General features: G+C 54.4%; 1 protein-coding gene across 2 annotated transcripts in view; it reads right to left on the bottom strand.

The window, feature by feature from the left end:
* The window catches only part of MYO19 (myosin XIX), a 30499-nt gene that overhangs the window by 2987 nt on the left and 10783 nt on the right, over positions 1–16729 (bottom strand). For both annotated transcript variants that reach the window (XM_054574842.1, XM_054574843.1), the window contains exons 6-22: positions 14643–14775; positions 14151–14220; positions 13493–13595; positions 12871–12967; positions 12674–12750; positions 11179–11269; positions 10601–10772; positions 8851–8924; positions 8078–8199; positions 7794–7907; positions 7355–7531; positions 6876–7028; positions 5761–5868; positions 4770–4840; positions 3017–3120; positions 1255–1421; positions 998–1127 (exon numbers count right to left, since the gene is read on the bottom strand). In XM_054574842.1, coding sequence (XP_054430817.1) covers positions 998–1127; positions 1255–1421; positions 3017–3120; positions 4770–4840; positions 5761–5868; positions 6876–7028; positions 7355–7531; positions 7794–7907; positions 8078–8199; positions 8851–8924; positions 10601–10772; positions 11179–11269; positions 12674–12750; positions 12871–12967; positions 13493–13595; positions 14151–14220; positions 14643–14775 — 1963 coding nt within the window. The remainder of the gene's footprint in view (positions 1–997; positions 1128–1254; positions 1422–3016; positions 3121–4769; positions 4841–5760; positions 5869–6875; positions 7029–7354; positions 7532–7793; positions 7908–8077; positions 8200–8850; positions 8925–10600; positions 10773–11178; positions 11270–12673; positions 12751–12870; positions 12968–13492; positions 13596–14150; positions 14221–14642; positions 14776–16729) is intronic.

Below are 16729 nucleotides of genomic sequence, written 5' to 3'. Positions count from 1 at the left end.
ACATTTGAATATCATATTGGAAGTGGTTTTTCATTACATTTAAAATCTTCAAAGACTTCTGAGCTATATCATAGGAATGGTGCGTAATATAGTCATAATTCCACCACTGTCAAATATTTGGGTGGTTTCTAGTACTTTTATCACAGTTTTTTTTTAAAGATTTTATTTACTGATTTTTAGAGAGAGGGGAAGGGGGGAAAAGAGGGAGAGAAACATCGATGTGTGGGACCTTTAGGTTTGCGGGACGATACCTACACCACTGAGCCACACCAATCAGGGCAGCAGCCTCATTTTTAAAAATAAAAGTAGAATTATGGAGAGCTATGGCTGGTGTGGCTCAGTGGATTGAATACCTGCCTGTACACCAAAAGGTCGCTGGTTCGATTCCCAGTCAGGGCATGTGCCTGAGTTGTGGGCCAGGTCCCCAGTTGGGGGCGTGCAAGAGGCAACCAATTGATGTTTCTGTCCCTTTCTTCTTCCCTTCCCCCTCTCTAAAAAAAAAAAATAAACAAAAACATAAAATATTAAAAAACAGACTGTTAATATGGTTCATAAATTTCTTCTTTTGGTAAATCAAATCTTATTAGGTTTTTACCTTCTTAAACTCATTAAAAACCCTGGAGCCCAGCAAGTAATGATTTCAGTTGTCATAAAGGGAAAGATGGTATAAACAGCTATCTAGGTCTGGGAAAAGGGAAGTAAAGACAAAATTCTTAGCCTCTCCTACCTAGAAAGCACCCTTCCTGGTGCTGTGACCTGGTTCCCACTGAATTAGAAAGATGCGCCAGGTGAGGCGGGCAGGGAGTTTGAGTCCCAGCACACCACAGGCAGGTGCCACCAATGTCTTGAGGTGGAAACACTTTCAGCTTTGGTATATGGGGACTCAGGGAGCAGCATTTCAAAGCAAACAGGTGTCACAGGGTTAGTGTGCAGCAGCTGCACCTGGGCCCATCTGTCCACCTGGAACAAGGCTGTGTGCCCAGGGCCCTGGTCCTACCTGCCTGGATGAGCACAGCAGCCCGCCTCTGCCTCGCCTGCTTGCGGTGCCGGTGTCGCCTCCAGCCGCCCTGGATGCAGCGCGCACACTGCTCCATCACCTGGGCACGCCCATGCTCCAGGAGCTCCAGCTGGGGGAAGGGGCATCCACTGAGGTCCTCAGTCTCTCCTCCCCTGCCCAGGGGAGGGCTCAGCCCCGTCCTGCTGACACGCACAGCTAGTCTGTGTAACCTCTGCTCCTCGTCTAGAGCGGCTTACCACGGAGTCAGTCATGAACACCTTGGTCCTGCCACAGTGCACTGGGTCTGGCGTGGCCTCAGCCGGGGCGCCGGGTGTGGCTGCTGTCCGAGTCAGAGTAGGCAGAGTGCGGAGGATGTCCTGGAGTAGAGGGCGCAGCGAGGCCTCTTTGGTGTGTGGAGACCATTCTAAGGGATGGGAGACAGGTCCCATCAGTGTGTCGTCATCTACACACTCCCGTGGCCCTAAGAAACTGGTTCTGCTTTCCCCAACATTTTACAGGCTTCTTTTCTGTTCTTGCCTCTAACCATTTCTACCTCCTTTTTTTCGGGGGGTGGGGGGCGGGGAGCGGGAGAACAGGGCCAGCCCCTCTGTTGTCCCGTGGGCCCTGGCGTTCTAAGAGGCTTGGAACCTCGCTGAGGCTGTGCCCCAGACTGGCCTGCAGCGCCCACTCCTGTGGTTCCCCTTGGGCAGGGCAGCAAAGGGCACTTGGTGCCTGGACTCCAGCTTGGAATCCCAGGCTGAAGAGCTGGCATTTGTTTTCAGCCCCAAACATGCTGAGGGCCTGTCAGGCAGCTGTGCCCCGCGCCGTGCCCCGAAACCTCACTCCCTGCCAGGGCAGAAAAGGGAGAACAGACCCCGGGCCTGTAGAGGCCCAGGGTCCCCCTGTGTCACAGGGCTGCTCCTGCAGACAGAGGATTTACCTGAGGGCTCTGACCACCTTTAGTTGCCCAGTGCCTCTCGGGAGACAGAGGCTGCCAAAGAAGACGCCGCAGATGAGAAACAGCCACAAAATCAACCAGGGGCCGGGGGACTTGGGCAAGAGACAGAGCAGTAGAGCAGACCGTGGAGAGAGAAGGAGAAAGAGGTGGGGAAAAAGGTGAAAGGAAAGCGACAAATTGTGCCCAAGACAGAAGAAAAACAAAGCAGAACTGTCCCAGCTGGCTTTGGGGTGCCTCAGGGTAAGGCTGTGTGGGTGGGAGGGGCCACATGCCCACAACCCCCAATCAGGGTCACAGGCCAGACCTTCCCCTTGGGATCAAAGTTTGCCAAGTGCCCCAGCAGAGCTCAGCTTCTCCAGACTGCTTTTCCCACAGGCCAGGCAGAGTTAATTATTTTAATTTTCTCCTTTCCTCTCCCTCTACATCTAATAAAGTGCTTGTCCAGTCTGACCGATTTCTTCCCAGCATTTCCTTACTGTGCTCACATCTCTTGCTTCTCTCTGCTCAGGGCAACTTAACAGCCATGGCCTGCCATGTGGCCCCCACAGTGGTCTCCAGGAAGCGTGAGGCTGACATCACTACCTTCTCTGGCAGGCCCTCTCATCTACCCAGAGAATAAAGTCCAGCTTCTGTCACTGGGCCCCCCCTGCCACCCAGCCTCACCTCCCACCATTCTCTGCCCTTATGAGCCGACAACATTGAAAGACCTGGAGTTCCTCACAATGCTGTCTGTCTCCCGCCTGCAGGCCTCTGTTCGGATTACTTCTATCATGTGGAATGCCCTTCACCTGGTTAATCCCATCTGTCCTTACATACCACCTCCTCCAGGACGCCTTCACTGATTTACATCTCCTTAGCACCACCCAACAGCATCCTACCTCTGCCATTCCACTTTTCCCACCATTAAGTTGTCCTTTTTTGTCTGTTTCCCCGTTGAACCAAGAACCACGAAGGCAGCAGGGCTGTGTTTTACTAACCTCTGAGTCCCCAGCCCCTAGTTCTGAGATGGCCCAGGGTGAGAGTTCAGTAGAACAAATGCCTAACAAATGGGCCCCACTTACCTGAGTGCCCTTCATTAGGAGATGGGCTCTGGGGGCCAGGCGCTGTGCGAGGACGGAGCCTTCTCAGTAGTTCGTATCGTTCCACAAAGTTCTGGTGAGAAACCCTGGAAGCCAAAGTAGGCAGAGGAGAGAATGAAGTGACTTCATCTGTGAGCCAGGCATAGCACTCGGGGTACAGTAGCAGTTGCTCTATTTGATCTGCTCAACAGCCCAGCGAGGTGCTGCCCTCACTGCCCCACTGGACGGTGGGCCCGTAGTTCAGGAGAGATTACTAGGGTTGCTCAGCAGGAAGCCCACAGAGACCATTGTAAACTGGGTCTGTTCTCCCTGCGCCCTGTCCGTAGAGGATTAGCTGCCTGCCCCCTTCCAAAGTGCGCGCAGGCCTGCCCCTGGACAGCTGGGTCACGGCCACCTCACCTCCTGCTCCGCTGCGCCTCCCGCCCATCCTCTCTGGCCCCCTGATTTCACTGCTCCCCTTCACGGCAACACTTCTCTGAACAGTTGATGACGTCTGCTATCTGTACTTCCTCCTCTGAGTTTAGTTCCTGTCCCCCACACCACACCATGTGGCTCTTGACACAACCATTGGCAAACATGATGCCTCCAAACCCTGTGGTCAGTGGCATGATCCTGTCTTCCCCCTTCCACGCTGTTGTTGCTGGTTTCTCAGAATGTGAGCATTCCTCAGGGGATGACCCTGACCCCATCTCTCTACCTGGGATTCCCTCTCATTCTTCAGGCTGTGCTGAGCCTGAGCCTGTTTCTCAGCCACTTCAAAGCTGACCCTCCCACCCTCCAGTCTGGGCCTGCCTCAGACCGTCCCACCTTAGGGAACTGTCCCCTGATCATCCATTTGCCTCCGATGGAAGACTAGAAGTTGACCACTCCCCTGCCCAATACCCCATGTTCAGTTCAGTTCACAGTCCTCTTTCTATCACAAGCCATACTCCAATTTTAGTCATTTCTCACCATTTTTCACTGTGGCCACCCTCATCGGGGACACCATCTTGCCTGCACACCTGCAACAGCTTTTTATTCATCTCCTCCCTTCCCTCCTGACCCTACGTCCAACCCCCACATTGCAGCCCTGGGACAGGAAGGAGAGCACAGCACGCCTTCCCTGTAATGCCCCGTGGCTTCCGCAGCAGCACTCGGCAACAGGCCGTAAAGCCCTCACCCGGCCTGCAAGGCCCTTCAGGTCTGGCTCCTGCCCTCCTCCCAGTTCTCAGTGCCCCAGGCCCTTCAGCATCTCCCAGTTCCTGACCTGGGAACTCTGTGGTTGCTGTTCACTCAATGTGGCATGCTCTCCTCCCTCTACCCCTCCAATTTTCCCAGGCTGGCCCTTTTCCTTCCCACAGGCCCGAGCTGCCCAGAGGGCCCCTCCTTGACCAGCTCAAGGATCCCTTTTCCCATCAGTCTACCTAAAAGCATTTTTCGTTTCTTCCCTGGCACTGATTAACTTTATACTTCTTGTTTATGTTTCCATAGGAATGTATGCCCCAAGAGGGCAGACTTACCCCTCCTTATTCATTGATACATGTGTATCAGAAGTAGTGCTAGTACAAAATCATGCACAGAAAGTGAAGGGACAAATGACAGGTACCGCCCCTTGAGTTCCAGGCTGACATCTGCAGACCTGCCTTTTTCTCTTCACTTCCATATCCTGCTCAGGGCTGAGTAGGCTCTTGCGGGGCCTGAGCCCAAGATCCACCCTGACTTCGGCCCTGCCTGCTGCAGCGATTGGCCCACTCACCGAATGGGGAAGCCGGCGGCACTGATGTGGATGGTCTCCACGAGGCCACAGGCCTCCAGCTGGCTCAGGACCTGCAAGGGTGGGGAGATGGGCTGGCACCTCCAGCATGGGGCCAGCAGGCCAGAAACGGGCCTCCTCCTGCGGCCCTGCCAGCGTGGACCTGCAGCATCCGCTGAGGCTCTGCTCAGAGGCATACTCTCTGGGGCAGTGAGAAACGAAGAACTATGTCCCTGCCAGAAAGGGTCCCGGCAGGCCAGCTCCCCTGCATGATGCACAGCTTTGGATGCAGCTGAGGCAGGTGCTGGTCCCGGCTCGGTCTCACCATCCCCAGCTGGGCAGAGGTGCTCTGCCTCACGTGCAGCCCAACCCAATTTCTGTTTTTATTCCATTTTTTTGTCGGCAGTGAAGTGACTCATAGCGGAGGGGCATGGGGGGCATGGGGGGTTATGCTGTGAAGAGTCTTCCAGGACCTGAACTAAGTCTTTACCAGAGCAGAGGGTCCTGGCATAAGACCTAAGATCACAGCTACCAGCTGACTGTGGGACCCTCTCCAGCCCTGTCCAGCACTCATGCCTCATCCATAACCCTTGGAACTGTTACTCTGAGGCAACTGCTCGCCACAGGCTGCTTTTGTGCAAATTTAAAAAAAAAAGAATCTAGACTGTACGGTGAGACAGATTTTCAGCTAATCACAAAACCACCCATTCCGCTGGGCAGCTCCAGTCTCTCATCAGGGCACGGGGCTTGGTGAGAGAGAATAAGAGGCACTAGAGCCCCTACTTGCTTCCTTGGCTAGGCTGCTGTGCAGTGCACAGACCATGCAGCCACGCAGGACTGTCCTGCCAGAATGGAGGAGACAAGCCCTCCCGAGGCCCAGCCTGAGAGATCCCCTCCGGTCACTCCATTCAGAGCAGATGTCCTGCCCTTCAACTCTCCAGGGCCTTGGCCACAGGGGCGCCCTGCAGAGCAGCTCTGGCCCAGTGAGAATTACCTCCTCCCGGAGGAAGGTCTGTGCCTGGCCCTGGCCGTTGGGCTTGATGCAGCGAATGTAGTGGGGTGTGGTGCTGTGCAGGACCTGCAGAAGCTGCTCCAGGGAGGCCTGCGGAGGAGACGGCGGGGGTCAGACAGAGACCGGAGTAGCCCAGGCGCGTCAGCTGGGCCCAGGTTACAGGTGACATCAAACATGGTCAGCAGACCTCTCAGCCCTGAGACCAAGATCCTCATGTGCCCTGGGATGACTGTTGGAGGTTCTGACCGGCTGTGCTCAAAGCACACTTCTCCCCTCACCTCCCATTGCTCCTCACCTCTGCCTCCAGGGACCTTGACCTGTGACCCTCCACCTGGTTGGTCTCAGCCACTGCACACCATCCCCCCTGCCGCCCCCCGCCGACAACAGCAATCTTCCTAGAAGAGAACCATCCCAGAACCCTCTGCCATTCATTCAGGCAACAGCTGTGATTAAGCCAAATGCCTTCCTATGTGCGGGACACTGATGTTCATGCTGCTGTCTGAGCTCAGGGTCTAACGAGCCACACGTACACCGGACGGGCACCCTCTGTGGCATGTCTGAGGCTGGACAGGAAAGTGCTAATCAAACCTGGGCTCCCTGGCTGCCTTCTCAAGGGGGTGACGATAATGCAGAGGAGTGAAGGATGAGAAGGAATAAACTAAAGAAAGACTTGGGGGGTGGAGTTGAAGGGGCCATGGTGAGGAGCAGAACGTGCAGGGAGTAGAAAGCTTAAGATCAGGGAGGGGACAAATCTGCTCTAGCCGAGGACAAAGTTAGCAGGAAGCTGCAGAACTGGGAATGGGCCGGGTCACAGAGGTTCATGTAATTATTGCTCTTCCACAATCTCCCATAAGCAGTGGGTGAGAGACCCCACTGTGCCACCCAGAGGCCCTTAGGCTTCCCATCCTGTCGATTATACCAACAGTCTGCTTCCTGTCTCTGTCTTCCACTTGGACTATCAGCTCTGCAGACCCAGACCACATTTACTTGACTCATCAATGCTCCCTAGTAAACAGCACCAATCCTGGGATGTACTCAGTGAATGTTTGAGATCGAGGAGTGAACCAAACACATCACATCAGCACCACCAAACCCACCTTGAACTTGGACACCACTGTCAGCACGGGGGCCCTGCTCTGGCCACAGGGCTCCTCCTGTGACTTCTCTTCAGGGTCAGTAGGAAACAACACCTTGAGCAGGGGGTCCTGGGACTGCTGCAGGAGCATGGTCAGTTCAGCAGGGACAGGGTCCTATTGGGAAAGGACAAGGGCAGTGGGTGAGGGCAGGTGGGGTGCTGCCCAGGGCTGTACACGGGCCTGCCAGCCTGCTCACCCAGGCCCCAGACGGCTTCCAGGGGAGGGCAGGCCCTGAGTCTAGAGGCACACTGGTTGCCTACGAACCAGCAGGCCCAGTGGGACAGGGATCACTTCTGGGCAGGTCATGCCTGATGCGCAGAGACCTCAGGCAGAACGTCCACAAGATGACCCTGGATTCTGGGGAGAGGTTTAGGAGGGAGGGCAGCAATGATTCAGCGAGTCATTTTGCGCAGGCCCCAGCGGCCGCGGCCCCGCCTCACCTTGTTCTTTTCCACCAGGCCTGCGGTGTGGTACCGCACAGGCCCCGCATAGTGCAGCACGATGAAGCTGGGCTCCCGGCTGAGCCTGTTGTGGCCCAGGCAGGGGCTGCCTGCCAGGGCACTTTCGATGCGTGTCTGGAGCTGGGCCGCACTGCTCAGCCGGTTAAGGCGGCATTCCTGTGTGGGGCGGCATGGGCAGTTGGCCACGAAAGTGAGAGGGGCTCACCAAGCCCTCACTGTCCCCACCCCACCGCCCCGATGGTGGCAGTTGTCACGCAGGCGGTATAGTGGCCCTGAGAGTGAAGGAGTATAGTGATTCGCAAACCCATTTGGCAGATGGGAAGACAGAGGCACGGAGAAGGCACGGAATAGTATTCAAGGTCCCAGAAAGGCCCAAAGCCCAACTCTGGCACTCAGCACACTAGCTGATGCTCCCCACCTCATTTATGAGGGAGCAGATGCTGATGGGGCTCCCCTCGATGAGATCCAAACAGGTCTGGTTGTCCTGGTAGTTGACAAATGACCACTCCAGGCCCTCGGCTGCATATTCCTCCTAGGGGACAGGGAGGGCGCAGAAGGCAGCTATGATTTGAGGCCCAGAAAGAACCCCCTATGGCTGGCCTCAGCAACACCGCAAATTCCAGAATGACATCAAAGAAGGAACTAAACGTTGGGTCCTGGGGGCCCCAAAGACAGCAGGACTGCCCCCCCCCGCCCCCTCACCTGCTGAGCCCTTAGGTAGTGAGCCACAAAGTGCTGCTGCAGCTTCTCATTGGCATAGTTGATGCACAACTGTTCTAGGCTGTTGTCGGGAAATGACTCAAATCCGTACACATCCAGCAGGCCTGGGAAGATGGGGGAGAACCTATGGGGCCACTGCAGGGGCAGGGGGACCTACAGGAGCCCAGGGTGGCTCAGGGGGAAGCCATATCCTTAGCAGGCTGGGGATGAGGCTGAAGTGAGCATGATACCCGTAGTGGGCGAAGCACCCTCCCGCACCCCAGGCCCCCCATCTCTACCACACTCCCTCAGAACCTAGAGCAGGAAGGGAAGCTGAGTGAGGTGTGAGGGAACTAGGCCCCAGGGGTCGTTTTCCGCATCCAATCCAGTGTGGGGGCCCGGGTCTCCCCAGCCCAGCTGGTGCCTGGGATTCCACCGTCCTGTAACAGACTTCACTGGAGCCTCTGAGCTTTGCTTCCTCCCCTGGCTGGCTGTCCTGCCCTGGCCCCACCATTGCCATCTTTCACTTATCCCCACTCCTCTCCTGAGACGGCGGCTGGGTCTCTGGGGAGAGAAGGGGCCCTCGTGGACAAGGCGCCATCTAAGCCTGCCTGGCGAGCTACAAACGAGTCGGATGTGGGCACCGGGGAGTGGAGGTGTCTTCACCCCAGCGCTGGTGGACAGATGAGGACATGGGGATGCAGGGCCGGGAAAGGAGCTGCCCAGAGTTAACACAGTGGACGCAGGGCTCCCTGGCAGTGGGAGGAGCCTGATACCTATGAAAGTGGTCCAGGAGTCAGGGCCTGCACAGATGCTGCTGTTGATCACTGCTACCAGCCAGTCAAACAGCCTGTGGAGGGGGATGGAAAAGCGGTGATTGTGGTGAGAGAGGATCAGGCGGAGCCTGAGGGGCGGCAAAGTTGCCCCTCCATCTGGGGTGCGATACCCTCGAGCGCCTGTGTCCTAAGTCTGACAGATCAAGGGCTAGACCTCTCCTGGTTTCCTGCCCAGCCTGTCTTGACTGACTATAAATGCAGGCTATGGTCGTGCAAGCTCCCAAGCACACAAAAAGCTGTTCTGTTCTCCCAGCAAGACTGAGCACAGGACCAACTAGACTCAGAGGCTACACAGGGAGTGGGCTACCTCAGTCACATGTCCTCACACCCAGCTGGTGTCTTGATTAGAAGGGGCTGATGCACAGGCCTGGATGGGGTTTGTAAAAAAGTGCATTAACTGGACTCCCCTGCAGACTCAACCTGGGGAGCCCAGAGCTCAAGGCCCTGTCACGTCCCCCGACTCAGTCCTGCACAAATGGGTCCCAGGTCACCTGGGGCCAACAATGGCATCCTGTCCCCTGGTTCCATCCACACCCCAAGAAGATGACATAGCTACCGCACAACATGGAGACACACGGCACTACTGTGGCGTTTCTTTCTGACACTTTTTCTTAAAGGAATTGCTTTGCACGTTTTTTCAGTTCAGTAAATAGTTTCTACTTTCACAACAGGGGCTTCAGGTAACCAGTTGAGGTACTAAAAATGAGTAATCCAGTGATACAGTGATCTGTTTATACCATGTATAAAATGATCTGTGGTTAGAGGCTTGCTCTGCGATCGTCATTTATCTGATGATTTTGCAGTCAAATTAGCTTTGGGGCAGCGGAAATGAGCCTCCAGTGAACTCGGTTCAGGCTGGGCCCAGCTGCCTGGGCCTTTCTCACCTTGGAGGGTCTTACTCCCTCAGCAGTGTTTCTCAGGCTCCTGGTTCTTTGGAAGTTCATAAAAACAGGTGGACTCTCTCCCAGATGCCCCAGTTCGCATAGCACAAGCACATGCACATAGGCATGTTCTGTCCCCTAACTTCAAAGGATTCTGGGCCCCCTTGGTACCTATACCATGGTATCCCAAAGATTCTCAGGACCCAGGGTGAGAACCTACCCTTAACCACATGGCCGAGTGCGGTGGATATGCCCATATGACCCACTAGGAAAGGCCAGGACCCCTACCCTGCCCTGCCCTGGGCTCCCACTTGCTGCTCGCTGAGTTGCCCAGGCCTTTGAGCTGAGCTTCTGGGTCTACCACCGTCTATCACATTCCCCAGCTGACCACAATGAGCTGAAACACAAAGGCCCATGGAGAGAGGCACCTATTCACCCACGGGTCTGCACCTGGAACTGCGAGGGCCCCCGATCACCTCTGGGGCCTGCCTTGCCAGCGGAGAGCTAGGCAGGCTTTCCTCGCCTACTGCCAAGGTCAAGGCAGGCTGCTGGACTTAATAATGGATCTAGGCCAGGCTGTGGCAACTCCCCCATGCAGAGTGCTCTGAAATCGAGGCCAAGGGCCTTGCTTGGGGAAATCCCAGGAGCTACTCACTGCAGTCCTCAAGGGATGTGGGGAGCAGGGAGAGAAACCCATCCGCTTTATCTGGCAGCCCTCACCCTGGGCCTGGGCCTATTGCGTGACAGCGTCTGGTCCAGCTCCAGAGAGGAGGAGAACCTGGGCGGAGGCCAGGGCCCAGAGTGCTCACCGTGCGTAGACTAGTTTGGCCAGACAGTCTCTGCGGGTGTTGCACTCGGCTCGGGAACAGGGCTTCCGGAACACCTGCTGCTGCCTCCCTGCCCTGATGGTTCTAATCCTCAGTGTCTCCAGCAGTGGGTCTTCTGGGAGCCACAGCAATGTGGCCGATGTCCTGACAGAGCCTGGGAGGGACAAACCTTCCATCCAAACAGCCCTCTTCATAAGGCAGCGAAGTCACTGCAGTGGAACCATGACCCACCCAAGTGAAGAGAGGAAACTTTTCTGGTGGGCGAAGAGACCTGCCAAAGGCCACGGCCGTGTGGGGGACAAATTATTGTATAAACCCTCTGACGCTTGTTTGCTCATCTGTAAAGTGGAGACAGTGCGGCCTGTTTCAGAGATGGGGTGAGGAGTGACTTATCCAGGGCAGGGGCCCACAGCCGATGGGTTAGTCAAAGGCATTGATTTCCAAATTTCACCCTCTGGCCTCCCACACAATCCCACCAACACTGGCTCTTTTCTGAGCAGGACCTGCCCTGCTCCCGGGGTATGCGACCAAAGCCTGTGGCACACTCCCCCTGCTCTCACACTGGGCACCGTCCAGCAGCTGGCAGGGCTGGGCTTCATCCTCGGAGTCAGCAAACCGGATGTTGCCGAGGTGCAGCAGTCCAGCAAGGACCTGAGGGGCAGGAGAAAGGAGACACGAGGTGGGCACCTTGCAAGGGCTGGAGCCCAGCCTGGGAAGGGCCTCTCTTCTGCTGAATGTAAACCAAACAGGATAGTAGCAGCTCTCAATTACTGCCCACTTACTACACGGCTCTGCCAGGCATTATTCTACACACGTTTACATGCATCATCTTGGCTCATCTCTTCAGCATCAGTGAGGCATGCGCTGCAGTGATGCCCATGACAGAGATGAGAAGGGGAGTGGTTAAGTGAGAACCTGGGCAGTCTGACTGCAGAAGCCTCCCAGGGCAGCCAGTGGGCCCCCCTTGTCACCTAGGCCATCCCTCTGTCCTCTCCCCCGCCCAGGAGCAGACTGTGTGGGACGCCGCTCCGTTACTTGTGGAGCAGGCTTACTTCTGTGGGGCTGGTAGGGCTTGGCTTGGACTCCCTTTGGCCCCTTCTCAGCAGTCGGGCTTCTGACGGCCCAGGCTGGGGGAGGACCTGTGACTTTGGGCTCTGCACTCAGTGATCCATGGGGACGAGCCCCAGGGGCTGTAGGAAAAAGGCTGCTGTGCCCAATGGGCAGCGTGGCCAGGGCAGTGGGTCCCACTCCTAGTGCTGTCCACCCCTGCTGCCCCTCTGGCTTCCCTGGCGCTGCCCACACTGGCCATGACCTCCTTCCTGCCCAAGCAGTCCCCATCTGGAGGTGGTCACTTCCCACTGCACTGCCTTCTCCCTGCAGTGGTGTCCCTGTCTCTGCTGCCAGCCTATGCTGTCCACCCCCTCCCGCCGCTCTAGTGGGTGAGGAGGTGAGAGGGCAGGGAGGTAGTCAGCCCTGTCAGCAAAGACAGGTGGGAGAAGGGAGATGACCAGTGGGGATGAGAGGAGCCCCGCTCACCTGGGCCAGCGTGGCCTGGGACAGGGGAAAGGAAGCGGGGCGCTGGAATTGCTATGCCGACATGAGCTCTACCCGTATCAGCGGTGTCTGCATCGGGCAGATCACGCCGGCCCTCTGCTTCTCTCAAGTATGAGATAGGAATAACCTCTGTACACACAGAGCTGCTGTAAAACCAAGTGAGCTAAGACGTATAAACATGATTTTATAATTCTTATATACCACACATACACGTGGCAGAAATATTTCCCTATTCTGATCACTGCGGTGATAGCTGAGCCAGGCTCCTTGCCCTGAGATCTGCCCATCATGGTGCTGCTTTGCACTCAGACCTGTGTGCTCGGCGCCCTTTCCGCCCTAACACCCTATGTCTGGGCTCAGCGGCACAGACGCGTGGTCAGCTTCTTGGAGACTGCCTGCTGGAGCCCGAAGTCTCTGGTCCTCTGGAAGAGACTCCTAAGTGCAGAGGAGAGGCTGCCTGTTCCCCCGGTCAAGTGTAAGTGCCATGGCTTTTCTCCTGACCTTAAAGATGTTGTTCTGGGTCGAGATTTTGATGCCTAGATGAAGCATGGCCTCTCTGGTCACCTCAAAACAATCCTCTGAAAAGAAATCCAAGTCATACCCCAGTGTCAGGACCAGAGGTCAGCAGGGATGCTGAGGGGTGAGGGACGCAGCCTATGAGCGGAGGGTGGGAGGGTGCTGGGTAAGGCTCCCCCTACCTTCCAAGGTCCTCTCTGGGTTGGGCAGCCAGGAGAAGGTGGCTCCCTTGGGGAGGTGCCACTGCAGCCTCTCGTCCTCACTGGCGCCTTTGCAGATCTGTGGGAGGGGGGACAGGTGGCTAAGCTGGGGGTGTGAGGGAAGCCCAGGCCTGCAGAGACTTGGGGCTGAGAAAAAGGAGTGAGAAATGCCAGTGACATCTCAAGGCTGAGAAGTGGCTGTAGATCACCCAGGGCAGTCATGGGACAAAAGCAGCAGCAAATTTCTGCACGTCTCCAACCCGGTGCAAAACGCCCTGCTGTGGAGGCCTGCGGTCTGAGGAAGAAAGCACACTATCCGTGCTTTCGGGGACTACCTGTCTGGCGAAGGAGGCACAGCTCTGAAGAGTCCTCAGTACCTTCTGGTTTGACAGAGGAGATAACACCCTCAGGTTAAACCATCCCGGGAGCCAAGGTCCAGTGTGAGGCAGTGTTGCCAAAAGTTTGCTGGAGTAAGTGGCAGTGTTGCTGAGAGCAGGCGAAGAGGCAGGCAGGGACGGGGCAGGCAGGGGCGCGAGGGAGGGTTTAGTCACAGGCCCATTCCCACCTTGCGTCTGGGCAGCTGTGGGCCCCACCCGGCACAGACCTGGTAGAAGATGTGGAAGTTCCTCTCGCTGGAGGCCTGGCAGGCCACGCGAGTTTTCTCTAGGAGGTAGGTCTGGACTGCCGCTCCAGTCATCTGCTGGGCCCTGGGCACAAGCGGGGCCGGAGCCCATTAGCTGCGCCCACGGGCCACAGGCATTTACTGTGTGCCAGATGGCACCCTGCCACGCTCGCCCCCAAGCCCTTCCACTTAGCCAGCGGGGGCCACGAGCACTAGGACTACTCAGCAGGTCCTTGAGTGGTCTGGGAGGGACAGCCTCCTGCAACCAGCACCACGGTGGACACGGCCAAGGCCTCTGCAAGTCATCATGCCCCATCCCAAGGCAGGCGCAGAGGCCCCAGCTTCAGGCTCGGGGTGGGGCCCCGGTAGCTGTTCAACTAGAAATCCCCAAGCAAGGGTAGAAGCCAGAAGGAACATAGAGGCTGTGACAAGCACACTGCCGCAGGGTCCCAAAGACTGGAGTAGCTATAGTTCTCTAGATTCAAAGATCATCCTGAAGGTTCACTGATTCAAATGAATCCCCTACACATGTGCCAGGAGGAGCAGGGTTCCGCCCACAGGGTGGAGAGACTGCTCCAGCCACTCGCAAACTCCCACCCCAATCCCCCCATCAGCCAGGGTAGCAGCAGCGATTACCTACCTGTTCAGCTGGAGCTGGATGAACTTCCCAAAGCGACTGCTGTTGTTATTCCTCAGCGTGCACGCGTTCCCTGCAGATCACACCTCTGTTTACACGGCTCCCCTATGTTTAGAGTCCTCGCTGGCCAAGGTGGCTGCAGGGCTGCTGGGGCCCCGTTTCTGCCCTCCAGTCGTCTAAAGGCCCCTTTTTGGTTTCCGTGTCAGAGGACAGGACTAAGGAAAGGGCGCTCAGGTTTCAGCAAGTGTGATTCAGAACTCAGAACTCCAGCACCACGGTTACGTCTGCCTAGGCTATAGGGCGGAGGTGACTGAAGGACAGCACCTCCACTGGAAAGAGGCTAAGGCTGCCTGGGAGGAGGCTGGGAGGCTGAGGCAGAGAATGACAGTCGTCCTCCAACCCCCAAAGAGAGGGTCTTCCTGCTCCTCCCCCTGGAAGGCGGCAAATCGCAGAGGAAATGGGACCGAGGTACTGTGAAGAGGACACTGAGCTCACCGAAAGCTTCCATGACAGGGTTGGAGTTCAAGATACGCTGCTCGATCCTCTCTGCAATCTCATGACTCTCCCAGGAGGTAGGTGAGGCAGCCACCACAGCGTAGAACTTCATCAGGCAACGGGACGTCCATGTCTGCAGCAGAAACAGCCCCGTGGGAGTGGGGTCCAAGTTCCTTCCCACTTCTGAGCCCGCCTGAGGGAACGGTGCTCACTAGCAGTCTTCTCCACCCCCTGGGGGCTGACCTAACGCGTGAATGATGAATTCAACTGTGTCCTTGGGCAAGGCACTTCTCCCCTCAGGGAAATAGCGGTGGGGGGCGGGGCGCTTACTTCTGCTTCTCCTAGCTTCAGAGGGTGCATTTAAGAAATAAGGTCGGGGCGAGATGGGACAACAAACCCTGACCTCAGCGTACTACTGTGTCTCTGAGGGCTCCCAGCTGATGCTGATGGCTCTGAGCTAAGGAGACTTTCCATGCCTTTTTTTTTTTTTTAAACCAATCCTATAGATGCAGGTGCAATTATACCAGTTTTCAAAATGATGAAACTGAGCCATAGGGAAATTTTAAGTTTTATTGAAGATCACTAGTAAATGATGGCGCTCTGATTCACACCAGGCAATCTAATTATAAAATTCTTACTGTTGTTTTCAATCAGCTAAAATGAGATACATTTTCATTTTAGTTTCCAATTGTTTGTTGGTAGGACATAGAAACACAATAATTAAAAAAAAAATCTAGGATATGTTCATTTATTAGAGATAGGGGAAGAGGGGAGGGGCGGGGAAGGAGAGAAAGAGAAACAGTGATTGGTTGCCTCCCATGCATGCCTCAGCCAGGAACTCGCAATCCAACTGACTGAGCTACCTGGCAGGGCCAACTGATTTTTATATATTGACTCTGTATTTGTTAATTGCTAAACTATACTACATTTTAGTTGCAGTGGCTTTTTTATTGGTAAATTCTCTAAGTTTATGATGTGGGAGATGTTCCTTTCCTTGCTTTAAAAACATCCACTCTGATATTCTTTGTCTTTTAATAGGAGTGTTTAGTCTATTAACATTTAATAATCATTGTGGTTGGGTTTAAATCCACCATCTTGTTCTTTCTTTTTGATTTGTTCTATGTGATCTTTGTTACTTTCTTCTCCTTTTATTGTTTACCATTGAATTTAGTACTTTTATGATTCCATTGTACCTCCACAATAAACTGTTACTTTTTTTTGCCTTAGAGTAACTTATCTTTTAAAGAGAAAATAATAAGATGTTACATCGCCAATGCTCTTTATTGTATCAATCCAAATATTCACTTGGTTTCATATTCCTTTGGCATAAAGAACTTCCTTTAATATTTCATGTAGTACAGATCTGCTGGTAATGAATTTCCTCAACTTATTTGTCTGACAAAGTATTTCACTTTCATTTTTGAAAGATACTTTTGCTAGCAATAAAATTCTACATTGATGGGTATTTTCTTTCATCAGTTTTGAAGATGTCACTCTATTTTCTCTGGACTTGAAGTTTTGACAAGATGCCTGCGGTCATTCTTTGTCCCTCTTTATGTAATATTTATTTTCCTGGCTTCCTTCAAATTTTTCTCCTTATGTTTGGTTTGCAGCAATTTGACTATAATATGCCTGGGTGTGATTTCTTTCTTACATCCTGCTTAGTGTTTCTTGAACTTCTAGGATCTGTGCTTGCCACCTTTTGTTAATTTTGTAAGGTATTACTTCTGAATCATGTACTCTCCTCCTGAGACACCAATTACAAGTATGGAACACCGTGCTTGTACCACAGCTCTTGGATGGACCTTTAGGTTTTCCCATTTGGATTATTTCTATTGACCTAGTGTCAAATTCACTGAAGTATTCTTTTGCATATCTGCTGATAAGCATAAAGAAATTGCTCATCATGCTTCAAATTTTTACCATTTCCCCTGAACTCTTTATACTTTCTATCTCTCTGATGAAGAGATTAGAAAATCTTTCCTGGGGACAGTGACAAGCTCATGAGAAAAATTATAAATAGTCATGTTCCCACAAGTTTAGAAAGCTATCTACAGTGAGGCCTCCTGTCCATGAACATAGAGATT

This window comes from Pteronotus mesoamericanus, unplaced genomic scaffold, assembly GCF_021234165.1.
Source record: "Pteronotus mesoamericanus isolate MK-2021 breed Mesoamerican mustached bat unplaced genomic scaffold, CSHL_Meso_final contig_269, whole genome shotgun sequence".
In the NCBI taxonomy this organism is placed as follows: Eukaryota; Metazoa; Chordata; class Mammalia; order Chiroptera; family Mormoopidae; genus Pteronotus; species Pteronotus mesoamericanus.
This window is presented reverse-complemented; position numbering and strand designations above follow the sequence as displayed.